General features: G+C 47.0%; 1 protein-coding gene across 4 annotated transcripts in view; it reads left to right on the top strand.

The window, feature by feature from the left end:
• pak5 (p21 protein (Cdc42/Rac)-activated kinase 5) overlaps positions 1–15,897 on the top strand; it is a 62,793-nt gene that overhangs the window by 37,114 nt on the left and 9,782 nt on the right. For all 4 annotated transcript variants that reach the window (XM_068577352.1, XM_068577353.1, XM_068577350.1 and 1 more), the window contains 2 exons: positions 10,235–11,101; positions 14,807–15,016. In XM_068577352.1, the coding sequence (XP_068433453.1) occupies positions 10,235–11,101; positions 14,807–15,016 (1,077 nt within the window). The remainder of the gene's footprint in view (positions 1–10,234; positions 11,102–14,806; positions 15,017–15,897) is intronic.

The following is a 15,897-nucleotide window of genomic DNA, read 5'->3' as shown; positions in this document are numbered from 1 at the left end:
ACTCCTCACAAAAACATTTCATCCGCTTTCATACATAAATATAAATGATGTATCATTAGTTTGGTTTTACCTATAAATTACTATAAATATTACCACTGGATTGAGAATTGTTTTCTGTGTACTGTAAAACGCCAGAAGACGAGGATGTTCACGCTGTGGAAATTTAAATATAACTGTCGCTAAGTCTAAGCTAACATCTTGTTGTTGGTTGATTTTGGTTCTTACTGCACAGCCTTTGCTTTTTTAATTTTCTACTTTTTTCTACACATAAAATATGAAGCTGTGATTCAGGGTTGAAGTCTACGACCACGCGAGCTGCTCTGTGAGCACTGAGCCACCGTGGTGCTCGAGCTGAACGCTAATGCTAGTGTGCTAACATGCTCGCAATGACAGACGCCAGAACGCGAATGTTGAGCTTGTAAAATGTTCTCCGTTTTCTCCATTTTAGTTTTTATGGCACACTGACATTTGCTAATCAGCAGATAAAGTGGTTAACTTTACATTCATATCGATTAAACTGTTTCAATCTATTTTTAACATTTGACCTGCTCAACATTTAGCTTGTCATTGCAAGCATGTTAGCGCACTAGCATTAGCATTCAGCTCAAGGGACCACTGTGACTCAGTACTTACAGAGCAGCTAGCTAGCCACCTTGGCAATTGCAAATGTAATATATAGTGTGTGTGTGTGCGTGTGTGTGTGTGTGTGTGTGTGTTTGGGGGATTAAAAGCACAGCAGTGGAATAGAAGCGAGAGGAGAAAAGACAACGTGAGCGCGGTCTAATGAGTAGAAAGTGAGCGTTGAATGAGCTGCGACGTCGCGGCCTGTAACCGGCTGACGGGGCTCAGATTAATGAGCGCCGCTGTGTAATTAATCCGAAGCGGGCAGCTGTCTGTTTATCTGTCTCAAGACTTGACTCGGAGATAACTTGGGGGGTGGACACCTAATTGATCCCCTCCTCTTCTTCTGCTTGCTCTCCGTCTTCCTCTCTGCTTTTAGATCAGAAAGTTTTTCCCTCGACAGTGAAACTCACATGATTGATCACCCGGGCGAAAGCGAGACACAGTGCTGCGGTTTTGTCGATTCTACTTCATATATTTCCTGGCAATTTTGCGCCGGCTATGTTTTTGAATCAACCTAAATCTGCCAACGCTTTAGAGGGGATGTGCCTCCGGGCTTTACCCGGCGCTAATATACTTAAGGTCGGGGGATTTGCTCCGATTGTGTGTTTGTGTTTTCATTTTGCTTCCCGACCACTAATCCATTTTGCTGGAAATCCTCCCTCGTTCCACGCGTCGCACCCTGTGTGAAGCTTGTAGCCGAGGTCAAAGGTCACTGGGTCACGCTGGTCTGAGCCTGCCGGCTCTGGGAGCTGTGTGGGGGGTCGGAGGCGTCTCGTGGTTTCTCCCAGCGAGGGAGCTCCACACTCGGCCTCCAGCAGCGTGTTTACGACGCCGTGAACGCCGATGCGTTAATCCCATCGGACCTCCAGAGGCTTCCACTGTTTATATGTGCGCTAACGTGTACAAGGAGAAATATGATAATGACATGTACAAATCGGGACATACGCTGTTATTTAGAGCCCTTAAAATAATGCAACGTCTACTTGTGACCCCACAAGAGATGTTCAATTGTCGACAGATTTTCTGTTGTATTGATTTTGTCGCTCACAAAAGATTTAAGAGGTGACTAAGAAATGACGGCTCCGGCAATTATTACATTTGCGAGTATGTAAAATGATTATATTAAGTATTATTAAGTATATATAAGTGTGAAATACAATAATTCTATGGAGGTTTTGAGTCAATGAATAGCAAAACACAGAAACTACAAATCAAACCGATTCTAAAAATGTAAACTTGACATTGAACCTTTTTAGGTAGACCCTTAAATTACACTTATTGATTTATTCAAAATATAAACTATTGAAATGTATTTCAGGTCATCAAACCCTGAGGTCAAAATTCACAAAGTGAACCTAAAGTGACGTCAGTCTGTTTTAAAAGACACTGACGTGCATTTCTTACAATAACACATGACGACAACGTTCAAAGTAGAAACTTTTCTGATTAAAGTTTAACATGTAAATGCTAATAAACAATATTTAAGTTGAATTTGGCTCGGACAAATTCTTTCACCTGTTGCTTGAAGTTTAGGACCTTGTTGTTGTCCCCATGGAGAATCATTTCAGCATTTAATCAAACTGAATCCTCTTCATCTCTCTTATTACTCTTTGTTTTTACTCTTTGTTTTAAACATTTTGTGCTTCCATAGTATTTACAAAAACACAGACGCGTGAGCAGAATCATTTTAACGTCCCGTTTTCATCCTCGCGTGTCTTAAGATGGCCTCCGCCCAGTCAATGAACCCCATCCCGCGCGCAGCCTCTCCTCCGCACGTAGCGGTGACGGCTATTAGCTTCTGTAACTAACAGGCAGAAGGACGGCCCGAGGAAACGGGTCAGCTCACAGCCTATTAATCATAGAAACAATCCAAAATACGCTCCGTGAATCATCCTGCTCCCGTTTGCCCCGAGACCTCGTCGTCCGCAGTTATAACGCGTCGAGAAATTAGCCCAAAAAACTGCTGATACAGGTGGGTCAACCTGTCAGCTAGCGTACTGATGCGAGGTCGCGCTTCACTGCGTTTTGAGGTCAGGATTAGTGGTTGTAATTAATAGCAGAGAGAGGAGCCTCTAGGGGAGAGAGAGGGGTCTTATTACCAGAAGCTTCACTCTACTTTGTCCCTTAATCAGGGAAATTAACATTTAATTCACGGTTTATTTCATTCACAATGAGTGTGCAATGCTGAGTGGAGACCAGCAGAGGGCGGCAGAGGATAATACACTATAGCTACACACAACACACGGCCGTCAAGGGGGAAACAACCAGCTGACACTGAAAAGTTTTGTTCATTTTCTACATTTATCACTGTTCCGATAATATAATCTGTTTTTATTACTGACTTTCTAGAGAAAATAATGGATGAATTGTGTCTTAACTTCAATCCTTTGCTCAGTTAATCAAGTAAAACGTGTTATTTTTAGGGCAAGGCCGGTGAAATCCATCTGCTGCATGCCATCCGATCTGCTTAGGACACAGCGTGGACTCTATTAACGTCACGACTTCATCTTTAGTGTACAGTATCAGCATTAATTACTTATTTTTACTACGATCACTTCAAACAGGCAACGCAATTTGAGAAAACACCCAATGAAAGCTTTCCTTCCAAAGCAAGTGAGTGTGTTTTGCCCCTAGAATGGATAAAGACTAACGTTACTCAGATGATTTTGAAAATTTGTATATATATATTAAGTAGTAGCTTGGAGAAGGGCAGACAGGACGGGGATGAAAAATATAGAATAACACCGGTATTATAATGTGTATTTGTCTTCTCACCACTATATATATATATATATATATATATATATATATATATATATATATATATATATATATATATATATATATATATATATATATATATATATATATATGTCTGTGGATAAATGTTCTTCTTAAACTCAAGAATACCCAATAATTTAACATTTCCACCATGATTTAGGAGCAACACACCATGCTAATATGTACAGATTAACAAACATATTAATAATGACAGGTCCTTATTAGCAGTATGAGTAATATCTTGGGGGAAAAAAGCATACAAAGCAAACACATTTTTTATTATTGGACACTTACCCTGAAATATGTTATGTTAAATGAAATATAACACGCATACATACATGTATAAATTTAATAAACAGTAAAAGTGAAGCATAATTAACATTTTCGGTGAAGCGGTTTGTTTCTTTTTACCACTTCTGTCCACCAGAGGGAGCTAGAGGACAAGACGTTGCCTTTTATCTCGCCGCTCACCTGAACGCTGTGAGATTATCTGTTGAAATCAACACTGTGTGTGTCTGTATGTGTGTGTGTGTGTGTGTGTGTGTGTGTGTGTGTGTGTTTAAGACACGAGCCACTCGTCTCACGCAGCGTGGCCCCGCATCAAAGAGGCCCAAACGGGCCGGATGATGGATGTCCCGAACAATATCTCCACTCTTTGTTCCCTGCATCAGATGCGGCGTTGCGGCCGCTCATTAATCAGCGCCGCGGGTCGCGTGTCGGTCCTCTGAGGAGAGTTGTGAGTCGTCCCTTTGTCCGCCGTCCCAAAGGCGCTCTCTGATGTCATCTTCCTCTGAGACGCTGAGGATAAGCTGCTGTTCACAAATTGGTCGCCGATGCAAAAAAAGGATGCTGCACTTCAGGAGCGGAGGCTGCAGTAGTAGTAGAAGTGTTTGTGTGTACTTGTGTGTGTGTGTGTGTGTGTGTGTGTGTGTGTGTGTGTGTGTAAATACCCACGTGTGCTCGTCCTCTGCAGTGTGAGTCGTGACAGAGAGATTCACCGGGTGCTGAGATGGTGGGATTTGAACACATAAAGGAGGAGAGAGAGAGAGAGGGAGAAAAGTGCGACGTGGATAAGAAGACATGTTTCTGTTGTACAATGTTATATGACAGTAAAAAACACACACACACACACACACACACACACACACACACAATTTCTATGCGGCCGCGTTCTGGCAGAGCTGAGAGTTGAGAGTGGGCGTGTTGAGTAGGCGATGTTCTGCAGTGTGTGTGTGTTTGTGTGTGTGTGTTTGCATGTGTGCGTGAGTGTGTGTGTGTTTGCATGTGTGCGTGAGTGTGTGTGTGTGCGTGAGTGTGTGTGTGTGTGTGTAAGGCAGAGAGAGAGAGTGCGGGGGTGTGGTAGGTGATGAGCTTTCATGTGTGACTAAAGACTCACGACTGGGAGGAGTTACACATCTGCTGTTGTCGTGCATGTGTGTATTTGTAGTCAGGCTGCGTGTGTGTGTGTGTGTGTGTGTGTGTGTGTGTGTGTTTAGATAATACAGGAGCAGGATAGCAGCTTCATTGAAGGGAAAAAAGAAGAGAATATTCACATGTAGCGAACATTAATGGACTGAAATTGGCGTCTAAATCAGAGCTGAAACCATCGGTTGATAAATCAATTAGCGGATCAATCAACAGGAAAAACGAGCCATTTTTTTTAATGAGTAATTCATTATTCATCAAGAGAAAAAGCATATGAATGTAATACATTTGGGGTTTTAGTTTGAAGGTCTTGTGATCGGCATGTTGTCTGTTTCCTTCGTTAAAATCCTCCTCTTGAGATAAACAGCTGATCAGACGATGGATGAAGTCCATAGACCTCAAAGAGATTACATCATGTCCACATTATGCATCATCAGTGTAATTTAATGTCAGTTATGTATTAAAGGACGATTTGTATTCAATCTGCAGTATAATTAAATATGAAAAACCCATCTTCTAGGCTTTAACACAGCGCTGCAGCGTCCAGCCGTTATCTCAGCAAAGTCGAGTTTTCATTTCCTTTCGCTTCATTTTAACCGTCCTGCAGGCGCCTGAAGGGGGCGCTGTGCTCCATCACAACCGCGCGCTGGATGCTCGAGTAGCGTCGTGCACCCTCTCACCCCCTCATCCCCTCACACGGCCTCACCCCTTCACCGCCTCACCCCCTCACGCCGCTCTGCCGTGAGCTTGAAGGGCCCGACTAGTTCAAACTAAAGCTACGACATATTTTACTCTCTCGCCTCAGGCAGTGACGGGAGGTGATGAGGAGCCAGAGCTGCAACACTATGAAGGTGTGACACCTCTTTTGTGACAGACGGCTTTATAGTTCATGGTTTGCAGATACAAACCATAAACTATAAACAGTTTAGTTCGAGGGCAACCTGCCGTCAAACTGTTTGCGACCGCGTAACGGAAGGTTTCGGTTTAAAATCGCGGGATTTTTAGTAGATTCCTGACACAGAAAAAAAGCACCAGAATCAAACGAAACAGCAGTGCAGAGGAGCCATGCAGCAGAGGAGCTCCTCCTCCTCTTCCTCCTCCTCCTCCTCCTCTTCCTCTGGCCCCTTAGCCGTCCCGGGACCCCGCCGGCCCGGTGAAGCGAAGCCTCCAAACCAGGAGGGTTCTCGCTAGGAGTCACGGGAAGGGCAAGCTCATTAATTATCTCTCCCTCTCTTCCTCCCTCCATCCTCCCATCACACCCTCCCTTCATTACCAGCAAGGTTAATCCCCCCTTATCTCCACAATGAGGCTCATTTTTCATGGCTCCCTTTCCTACGACACTTCCTCCCCTCTCCTCCCCCTTCTTCCCCCTCGTCTTCCCGTCTCCGTCCGTTTGTATCCGGCGATTCCTTCTTTCCTCTCCGCTGCTTTTCATCTTCTGCTTCTAGTTTTGCATCAACCCACCCAGTTAGTTTGTTCACTCTTTCTCCACTTCTATTTCCTCCTCTCCTCTCCTCTCTCGTCTCCTCTCTCCTCTCCCTCCCCCCTCCCCTTCCCGTGCTTACCTTGAACAGGCCGTAGTGAGTGGAGGAGAGTAGATCTATTACAGCTTATCACTAAAGGACAGGCCAACGCCGCACGCCGGTGAAATATGGCTGCTGTCACAGCCGCCGCCGAGCACGACCCGTGCACCGAGCTGTAAGGACAGGAGGGAGGAGGAGGAGGAGGAGGAGGAGGGGGAGGAGGGCAGAGGAGGAAGAGGGAGGTGGGGGTGCAGGAGCCGGTATCAGGGCCCCTAATTCAAATTAATGGAAAGATTTTCAGGCTTGATGCCGACCGCTTGACAGTGATTTGGCACACAATTAACCTTGTCTCCCCCCTTCTTCCTCCCTCACTCCTTCCCTCCCTCCCTCCTCCCCCCGTCACCTCCTCGCTTTCCTCTCGCCCGCCTTGTTTTCCCCCCGACTCTCTCCGTCCTCGCCGCACCTGTCACGCTCCTTGACACAGTCTCATTGATTACGAAGCCACTCGGAGACGATGATGTTTTATTAGATAACGTGACGCTCCCCGCTGTCGCGTGCCGATTGAATTAAGCTCCGAATCACAGAAGTCCACGCCATCACGCCTTTTTTTTTTTTTGGGCGAATTCACGGCGCGGCTCAGAGGAAGTGTGAAGGCAGTGACGGTACCGGCAGCAGTGAGGAGTTGTAGCGGTTTTATTCGCAGCGATTAACAATATTAACGCTCCACAGACGTCATGTTTTAAGGAGGATGCGGCCGAACAGCGTGAAGAGACGAGCGCGTGACCTTTTTATTTCATTTTGTACGTCGGCTCCAGCTCGCTCCGTCCGATGCGTGATGGATTTCCTCTCGCCGACGTCTTTAAAAGTGTCCCGCGGCCTCCTCCGCCGCCTCCTCCGCCTCTCAGCCGGACGTTTTTTATCGGCCGTTGAACTTTTGGGCTCCGGGGTCGCGGCACCTGAGACACTGGAGACACTAGAGGGTTTAGGAGGAAGAGGGGAAGTTCACCAAGAAACAGAAGAGAAATGAAGGAGAGGAGGAAGGTGTTATTTTAGTCTGAAAAGAAAAGGAGTGCTGGAGGAACAAGTCAAAGCCATTGTTGTATAAAAGTGTAAATCATAGCTTGTTTTTGAGGAAAAAAAGCCCCAAACTTCTGTACTTGGATGTATTGAACCCCATAAGTGGAATATATAGTTTGGTTCATGAGAAAATTAAGAGTTGGACCATTACAGCTGCATCATTTCAAAGAGATAATCATCCTGAAAGTGATGAAACCTTTTAATGTGTCATCTTCATTCACTCTTAACCAGAAACATATAGACTGATATTTACACATCTGAACAACACCTCACATGTGTAGCCTTTTATTATAACACCCAAATGATTCAAACAGCCCTAGTGGTTGCAGAGACACTTCGAGCAGAGGCCTTGACTCACAAGCTTGACACACAAACGTCGGCATTCCTCGAAGCTATCTTCACGGCTGGAAATGTGAAAGAAATTGAACTCTTAAGCGCTCAGCCAACGCCTTGAAACTCAGATCTTCTCGTACGTGTGAAAGGGAGAATACTCCTTTTAAATAAACCGCGGTCGCCCCGCTTGAGCCAGCATCTCAAAGACAAGACGGGCGGACGGCAGCGTGTTAGCAGTGACAGCGTGCAGCTAGCCGAGCGACGGCGTCTCGGTGTAAATCCACGATGTCAGCACAACGAAGGCCGCGGAAAAAAAGAGTTGATGATTATCACGACTTGTCGGAGACTCTACTAGCATTAGCACGCGAGCGGGGACGAGCGTGACAGTTATGTGACGGACAGCGAGGCGTGAGGGTGTCACAGGGTGTCACAGGACCTGCTGACGCGGCGTTTAATGGAGGTTCAACACCTCGCAGAGGTAGAAGAGACGGACGAGTGTTTAGTGTACGTCAGCAATTTTGGCTCCAGACCTCCTTTTTCCCTGTGTTTGAGTCATCGTAGGAACCCCAAATTAATTCAAATACTTGTGTTTATTGTATGTAGTCTTGGGGAAAAAATGTGTTTCTGCAAAGAAAATCACTTTTAAAAAGATATTTTGATGGTAACTATGACCATCCAGCATGATATGAGCCAGATTCCCCAAAAATGCCTCCTGGAGCGTCAATAAGACAACTTTTTGGAAAGATTAGGACCTAAAGAATCAGAATCTGTAACACAAATCACAATAAAACAAAGTCTTGGTCTGTTAGGAAGGAGTTTCAGTCAAAAAAACTGTGCGGTTAAAAAATGGAAAAATTACGTATTTTATGCTTAAAGATTATCTGAATGGGGCATGCTGGGACTTAAAATTGGTGCGGGAGGATTTTCACACGGTTAAGGCCATTTCTAGTTATGTCGGCCTTCGTAATGACAAATACTTGTCGGATTTTTAAAGATACATTTCTCCTGAGGAAAAAACAACAAAATGATTTACACAAATGACATTTTTTGACACATTTATTGATAAAAAAAAAACAAGACAAAGAGGACAATGCAGACTGTCCTTCATTACAGATGTTATAAGGTTAAACAACTGTCAGCCAGCTGCGTTACAGAAGCTAATTTAGCCGCTTAAATTCTCTTCAGCTTTAACAAAAACCCATTCGCTTAAATGATATCCTCCTGAACATGTTTCTTTCTGAGCGGTTCGTCTGCGGTGTTGCAAAAGCCGCACGCGTTAGCATTGACAGGCGGGCGGAGAATTTCGTGTGGAGAGGGAGCTGAAAAACTTGAGACTATGAAAACATCAAGAAGCTGCAAAACACGCTAAAAGTATGACGGGCACTTTCACACAGGTACCCGAAGGATGCTAATCCAGAGTGGAAAGTCGTGATTAAAAAAAGCACACACACACACACACACGCGGGGGGATTTGCAAAACAACTGAGATTGTGGAAAGTCAGGAGATTGTTTGACTTCGATACTGGATGTTCTGACTGTAAGTCGGAGGACAACATCGCCTGAAACTCAGTCAGATAAACGCACATTTTGCAGCTGTGTTTGATCGCCGCGAAAAGCTCTCGGATATGTAGCCGATAATCCGTTTCCAATCGTCCCCTCGAATGTCCGAGTATGGCGGCTGTGACGAAGGCGGGTGGCGATCCCTACAGTCCACACACCACCACACAACAACAACAAAAAAAGGCCATACGTGCACGCGCAACACGCACGAGTGCGGTCGAGCGAGTCGCGCCGCAGCACCGGCTCCCCCCGTGACTCACGACACCTCCGTGTAAAAGGGCTTAACACGAGGTAGGAGGGGATAAGCAGCACCCCTGATGTTTAAGCTGCCTTCGCTTTGAAGCAGATGTGTGAGAGAGAGTGTGTGTGTGTGTGTGTGTGTGTGTGTTCAGTCGTCCGTGTGTGCAGCAGGCGCACGCCGTTGTGTTAGAGCGCCGAACCAAACGTCACGACCGTTAATGTATCCTGATCAGCCCACTGAAAGTGAGGCTGATCTGTTGCGAGGGAAATGGGGCAGGAGTTAGCTTCTTCAAGTCACCGCTGGTTTCCTGTTAGCATCCGAGGTACCCCGCTCGTTAAACCCCCCCTCCGCCCCTCCTCCCATTGCACTTTCCCACCAGCTGCATCCCCAACTAACTCACAACAACCGGTTGTGTAGTGATGATTGATTTCACACTTGTCTCCAAAGCCCTGATACGCATGAATTGAAATTCCCGAGGGCCTGAAAGGTTTTTTTGCACGTTTTTCCTCGAATTTCAATTCATCTCATTCAGTTTCTCCGCCAGGAATGATTGACCTGAAATTGAATGTACTGCACCCCCTCCCCTCCTCTCAAAGTATCAGGGCTTCCCTCCATCCCCGCTGCAGCCTCTCCTGTGTGTTAAGTGTAAATGTGTTTGCTCTTCTCGTAGACCATCGTTCGAGGGAACCGGCCGCCCAAAGACGCTTCCATCAACGGCCTCCTGGAGGACTTTGACAACATCTCGGTAACGCGCTCCAACTCCCTGCGTAAAGAGAGCCCGCCGGGCGCCCACCAGGCCGGCGGCGGCGGCGGTGGCGGCTGCGGCGGCGGCTCCAAGCCCTCCGGCAGCGGCCGCCCCAACGCCCCGGAGGAGAACGGATTCAGCCATTACTACTCCCGCTACTCCTGTGACCTCGACACCTCCAGCAGGGACTTTTCCCTGGACCCCAGCAAGCCCAGCTTCTCCATCGACGGGGACTGGGCGGTCGGGCGGCACTACCGCTTCACCAAGCAGAACGGCCACTCGTACCCCATCCGCAGCCCCTTCTACCCGGACGCCATGCCCCAGAAGTCGGACTACGGCAAGCTCCCGCCGGACTACCACGCCTACCTGGAGAGCAAAGGGCGCTCGGCCGACGAGGTGGCCTCCACGGTGGGGAGCGGCGTGGGCTCCAGCGGCTACTACCGGGCGTCGGTGGGCGGCTCGTCCAGCCAGGACTACCGGGACACCTCGGTGGGCACGCCGTCCCGCGCCTCGCTGCACAGCGAGCAGATCAACTACCCGGACAGCGAGTGGAGCTACGGCGGCCTGCGGGACGAGTACGAGAAGCGACCCAAGAGCTCCTACGTGGCGCAGACCAGCCCCACGCCGGCCATACGCCAGCGCTCGCGCTCGGGCTCCGGGCTGCAGGAGCCCAACGTCCCCTACGCCGGCGCCGGCGGGGCCTTCAAGAACCCGCCGCAGGCCCACCCGTACAGCTCCTACACCTACCCGCGCCTCTCGGAGAGCCTCGGCAACTCGCAGACCTTAACCAAGGTAACTACGCCCCGCCCACAAACACCAACCCCACGCACGGTAATTCTGGTAATTCCCTTCCTCGCAACATGAAAGGGAGTTGCGACGGGGATTTTGACACTGCAGCGCTTGTTGTGTAAATGGCTGAACGGGAGACGTGTCGCAACACCCTGACGAGCCTGTAGAAACATTTCAGAGAAAATTACACAGACGTATCCCCACATTTAGTCCCACCTGCAGTCTCTTTGAAATATTCTCTCCTTTCTCTTTGCGCTTCTCGTTCCCTCTGAGTCTCGCTCTAGCTTTCGGCCTTCTTTGCCGGGTTAGACGGCGTGTCAGCTATTAATCTGCTCGTCCCTGAAGGAGGCGGCCACACACCGGATCAGCCCTCTTTTAGTGGCCACTGTCTCTGCACACACAGACCCATTGATGCGACCGCCGAGCGTCAAGCAGAAGGCTCTGATTTACATGAAAGAGTGACGGAGACGAGACAGAGAGGCACAGAGGATCGTAAAGAACAAAGACGTGACGTCGCAGGAACGAAGTGAGAAGAAATACATATAAATACCAAAACCAGAGAAAGTCAAAGCAGGAAAAAAAACAAAAATTTGATATTTTTTGTTAGTCATTCTGTGGTTATCTAGTCATAAAAGAACACTTTTAGAATTAATTTGTAAGAGATTATTAATTTAGCTATTTTAAATATCTCGGGCATGATGTTCCTGAAGTGTCATGAGTAAAAAAAAGTCATCATAGTATTATAAAAAACTTAAATTGGAGCAACATGTCTTGCTCTTTAGGTCAGATCCATTTTGTTGGAATAGTTTTATCGACACAGCGGTGTGTCGTCTGCGTAGAAGTTGTCTGTCGTGTTTAACAAACGACGCCAGGAGAATAAAACCAGACGCAGATATGAATCTTAACCGGTTGCGTCCATCATCGTGCCGCTGTCTGCTCCTCACCAAACCAGAAGGTCTTCCAGGTGAGCACCTGAAGAGGATCAAAGTTAGCTCAACGCATCGCCAGCAGCGTATTGTTGAAGCGAGAGAAGAAGAATTTGAGTGTCGGTAAAAACTACCGGCGACGTGACCTGCCATTTATGTCATGTTTCATAGCATAAATCGTATGTTTCATAGCATAAAGCTCATGAAACAACTGCACTGTAAGTATGTTGGCGATGAGCTCCAGCGGAGCAGCCGGAGACGCCCGAGAGATCGTTCTGTTCTCCGACGTCAGCAAACAAAGCTTCCACGCATTACTGTAACCCGTGTGTTTCCAATTTACTCGTGGCGATTCCTTTTATGAAGCGGAACTGCGTTTGCTCGAGTAGAAGATGTCCGATACGTCGGTACGGTCGTGTGTGAGGGGGTGAAAGAGCTGCAATGCATCCGCAGGGGGTTGAGAGAGTCACAGAAATCACTCTATGAGGTGCTTTTCATATCATTTCTGTATGTATTCTTTTTAAAAAATCATTCTCCAAAAGCGCCCCGTTAGGCCCCGTCTGAGGTGTGTGTGTGCAAACGCCATCGCAGCTTCTCCACCATCCAGGAGGAGACCAGGAGCCGGGAGAAGAACTGAGGGGTTTTGCTGATGTAGATCCCAGGGCGCCTTGATGGAAAACCATTTAACCTGCACGCTTCAGTAAATAGCCACTCAGGATGAAGAAGAAAGAAAAAAACTGCCACGATAATGCCAGAGTAGCAGGATTGGAAGTGATGCAGGGTGGAGGAGTGTGTGGAGGGGGGGAAGGTCATTTTTCTTACACATGGTCTGTTATTGCCACTCTTGGAGTCGTCGTGCTCCAGGAGGCACATTTGCGTCCCTGAAAACAGAGCGTGTGTGTGTCGGGAATGTGAAGATCTAACAGGGGGGGAGCTTGTGTGTATCGATCTCCGTTTGTATTTATTACTATATTAAGCGTATTGTCCGTGTTTGGCTCGATGTTCTCTGTGGTTATGTTTAAATATACATAGTGTAGAGTGCAGGACGAGAGGAATCAATGCATCCTAATTTGTCTTTGTGATGCTTGGAGATTTCACAGCAGTCGTATATATATATATATATTTTAAAAAAAAAGAAGAAACAAGGAGTCATCTGGCAGCTTAAGAATCACTATTCTTCTCGGCTCACAGACCTTGTAACAAACCCGCCCGTCTCCCTGCGCTCTCATTCTCTACCTTTTCTTCTCCTTCCCTCATTCAGCCCACTCACACCGCTGAAGTAAATCCTCTCTCTCTCTCTCTCTCTCTCTCTCTCTCTCTCTCTCTCTCTCTCTCTCTCGCTGCCGTTGTTGGGAGCCGGTGGGGATGTAACAGTAGACAGCACAGTGACTTGGCCACACACACACATACAAACACACACACACTTCCTCTCTCTCTCTCTCTCTCTTTCTCTCTCTCTCTGTGTTTCGTGGCGAGTGCGAGAGCTCAGTGCCGCAGCTCTCGGTGACAAATTGATGTTGCGGCACTTTCCCTTTCTGCAGCCTTAGCATAAAAAAAAAATAAAAAAAACGGGCCGAACGATGTTCCACCGCCGAATTCAATTTCACAGTTGAGTTAGGTTGTTGATTACCCTGCCAAACTCAGATTAATGCGCGTTTAACCAACATGGATCAGGAGACCCCTGGCTGACAGCCAGCCAGCGGTGCCGGCCAATGATGTGGGGAGGGAGGGGGGGGGGGGGTAGAAGAGGGAGGGGCCGTCTCAGCATCCCCCCCTCCCTCCTCCCTCCTCCCTTACACCTGCCTGAGAGTGATTGATTCAAAGAGTTCACACCATGTAATTATACGCCATCCCAACACATCAGGGCTCCTCCTCCTGCCCTGTCTTTTCCGTGTGTGTGTGTCTGTGTGTGTGTGTGTGTGTGTCTTTCTTGTGAGTGATAGTCACAGAGGGAGAAACAAATGAAAGGAAAGAGAAATAGGGGGAGTTTTTTTGATGATTATCATCCTCTCAGCCACGCTGGTTGAAGAACATTTTTTGTGGAAAAGACTCATAATTAATCTCCACATGGTGGAGGCGGTTTGATCCACGACTGTCTGTACGGTCCAACCTCTGGACTATTGATCTTTTAGCCATTACACTGTCACCTTCTTTATATTTGGAAGATGAATTTAATCAAGATAACTTTCTTTGAGTGCATGCTGCAGTCCATTCAGTCCTCTGCTTGACTGTCATATATTATATCGAAGTGGAACATGCATGTATTGATTTCTTTACAGTTTTCTTTACATTACTTTCCTCTGGCGAGCCTTAAAACTACATCACACACATGTCCACATGCCAAAAAGGATGCCACCGGCCTTTTAACGCCTTTAGAGTATGACATAGTACATAGACGGTGACTATAAAGTACTGCCTTGTGCATTTCTACTGCTAGTGTAGTCAAAGATGTTTGTGCGTATGCATGCATTTGTGTGTGTGTACGTCTTCTGGGATCGTCGGTGTGTGTCCCAGATCCGGACGCCTCCCGGGCTCCCGCGTGATGAATGGAGAAGTTGGGGGAGCGTCGCAGGGCGGTGGTGATGAAGTGTGGACTAAACGTCCTCCATGTAGGTCTGTCAACGGGCTCAAGCACCCGCAGACGTCCCGGGAAGTAAAGCTGGCAGTTTCACACGTTTACATCGACGCCTCCAACGCTCCCAGTACACACACACACACACACACACACACACACGTTGTGATCCACCAGTCCAACAACCTTTGACCTCGTTCCGTCTCTCTCCAGGGCGACTACGAGCGTCCGGCCCGTGACGGCAGCCCCCAGGTCGCGGGCGGTGACACGTACCCCCGGGGGCCCCTGAAGCAGCCGCAGGGCCACATGAAGCCGCCGGGCTACCCGCCGGCACACCTGCCGTACCCGCCCGTCTTCCACCATTACAAACCTTCACCCTACCATCACCCGCCCTCCCAGCCCAGCCCGCCGTACACCCCGCAGGTACGAGGGAGCGCTAACGTTGCTGAGACAAATATGTTCATCTCAGTCCATGTTTAAGGTGTTGTCTGAGGAAAGATCCAGCAGAAGCCTTTTAAACTGGTCTTACTCTCCAGTGAAAAACATGTATTTTGAAAGCTATTGTCTGAATTTCAGCCATTGTCTGGGTTTTTGGGGCGATTGTTAGCTCAAAAGTTCCTTCAATCTTTTGGAAACCGTGATTGAAAATCCTCCCGCGGCCATTTTAAGTCCCAGCATGCCCCACTCAGACAATCTTTTAGCATAAAATACGCCATTTTTCCATTTTTAGACAGATTTTTGACTGAAACTCCATCCTAACAGGTCAAGACTTTGTTTTATTGTGATTTTTGTTCCATATTTTGATTCTTTAGGTCCTAATCATTCCAAAAAGGTGTCTTATTGACGCTCCAGGAGGCATTTTTGTGGCTCATATCATGCTGAATGTTCATAGTTACGATCAAAATATCTTTTTAAAAGTGATTTTTTTGCAGATATACATTTTATTCCCAAGACTTTGCTGAACAAATACATACAATAAACACAAGTATTGGAATTAATTCGGGGTTCCTACAACGACTAATAAAAACACAATATATAAAAACACTATAAGGTGGTAATATCTACAAGAAAGGTGGTAATAAGACACTTTTAGATGCAGTTTTAACAGGTTTTAGTGCTGTTCCTGGATTGTAAAAAGAGGGAAAATGGGAGAGTTATATGGGAATATTGCACATGTAAACATACGAGACATAAATCAGTTGTTTTGACAGTCTTTGTTTACTTCTTAATTACATATTGGGATTTTCCTTTGAAGATACTCTTAAGAAATACATATTACATCATCTTAGTTGGTTCACTACAAG

This window comes from Clinocottus analis, unplaced genomic scaffold, assembly GCF_023055335.1.
Source record: "Clinocottus analis isolate CAN_PGR_092001 unplaced genomic scaffold, fCliAna1.0.p SCAF_15, whole genome shotgun sequence".
Taxonomy (NCBI): domain Eukaryota; kingdom Metazoa; phylum Chordata; class Actinopteri; order Perciformes; family Cottidae; genus Clinocottus; species Clinocottus analis.
The sequence above is the reverse complement of the archived record's forward strand: the minus strand, read 5'-3'. Positions and strand labels throughout refer to the sequence as shown.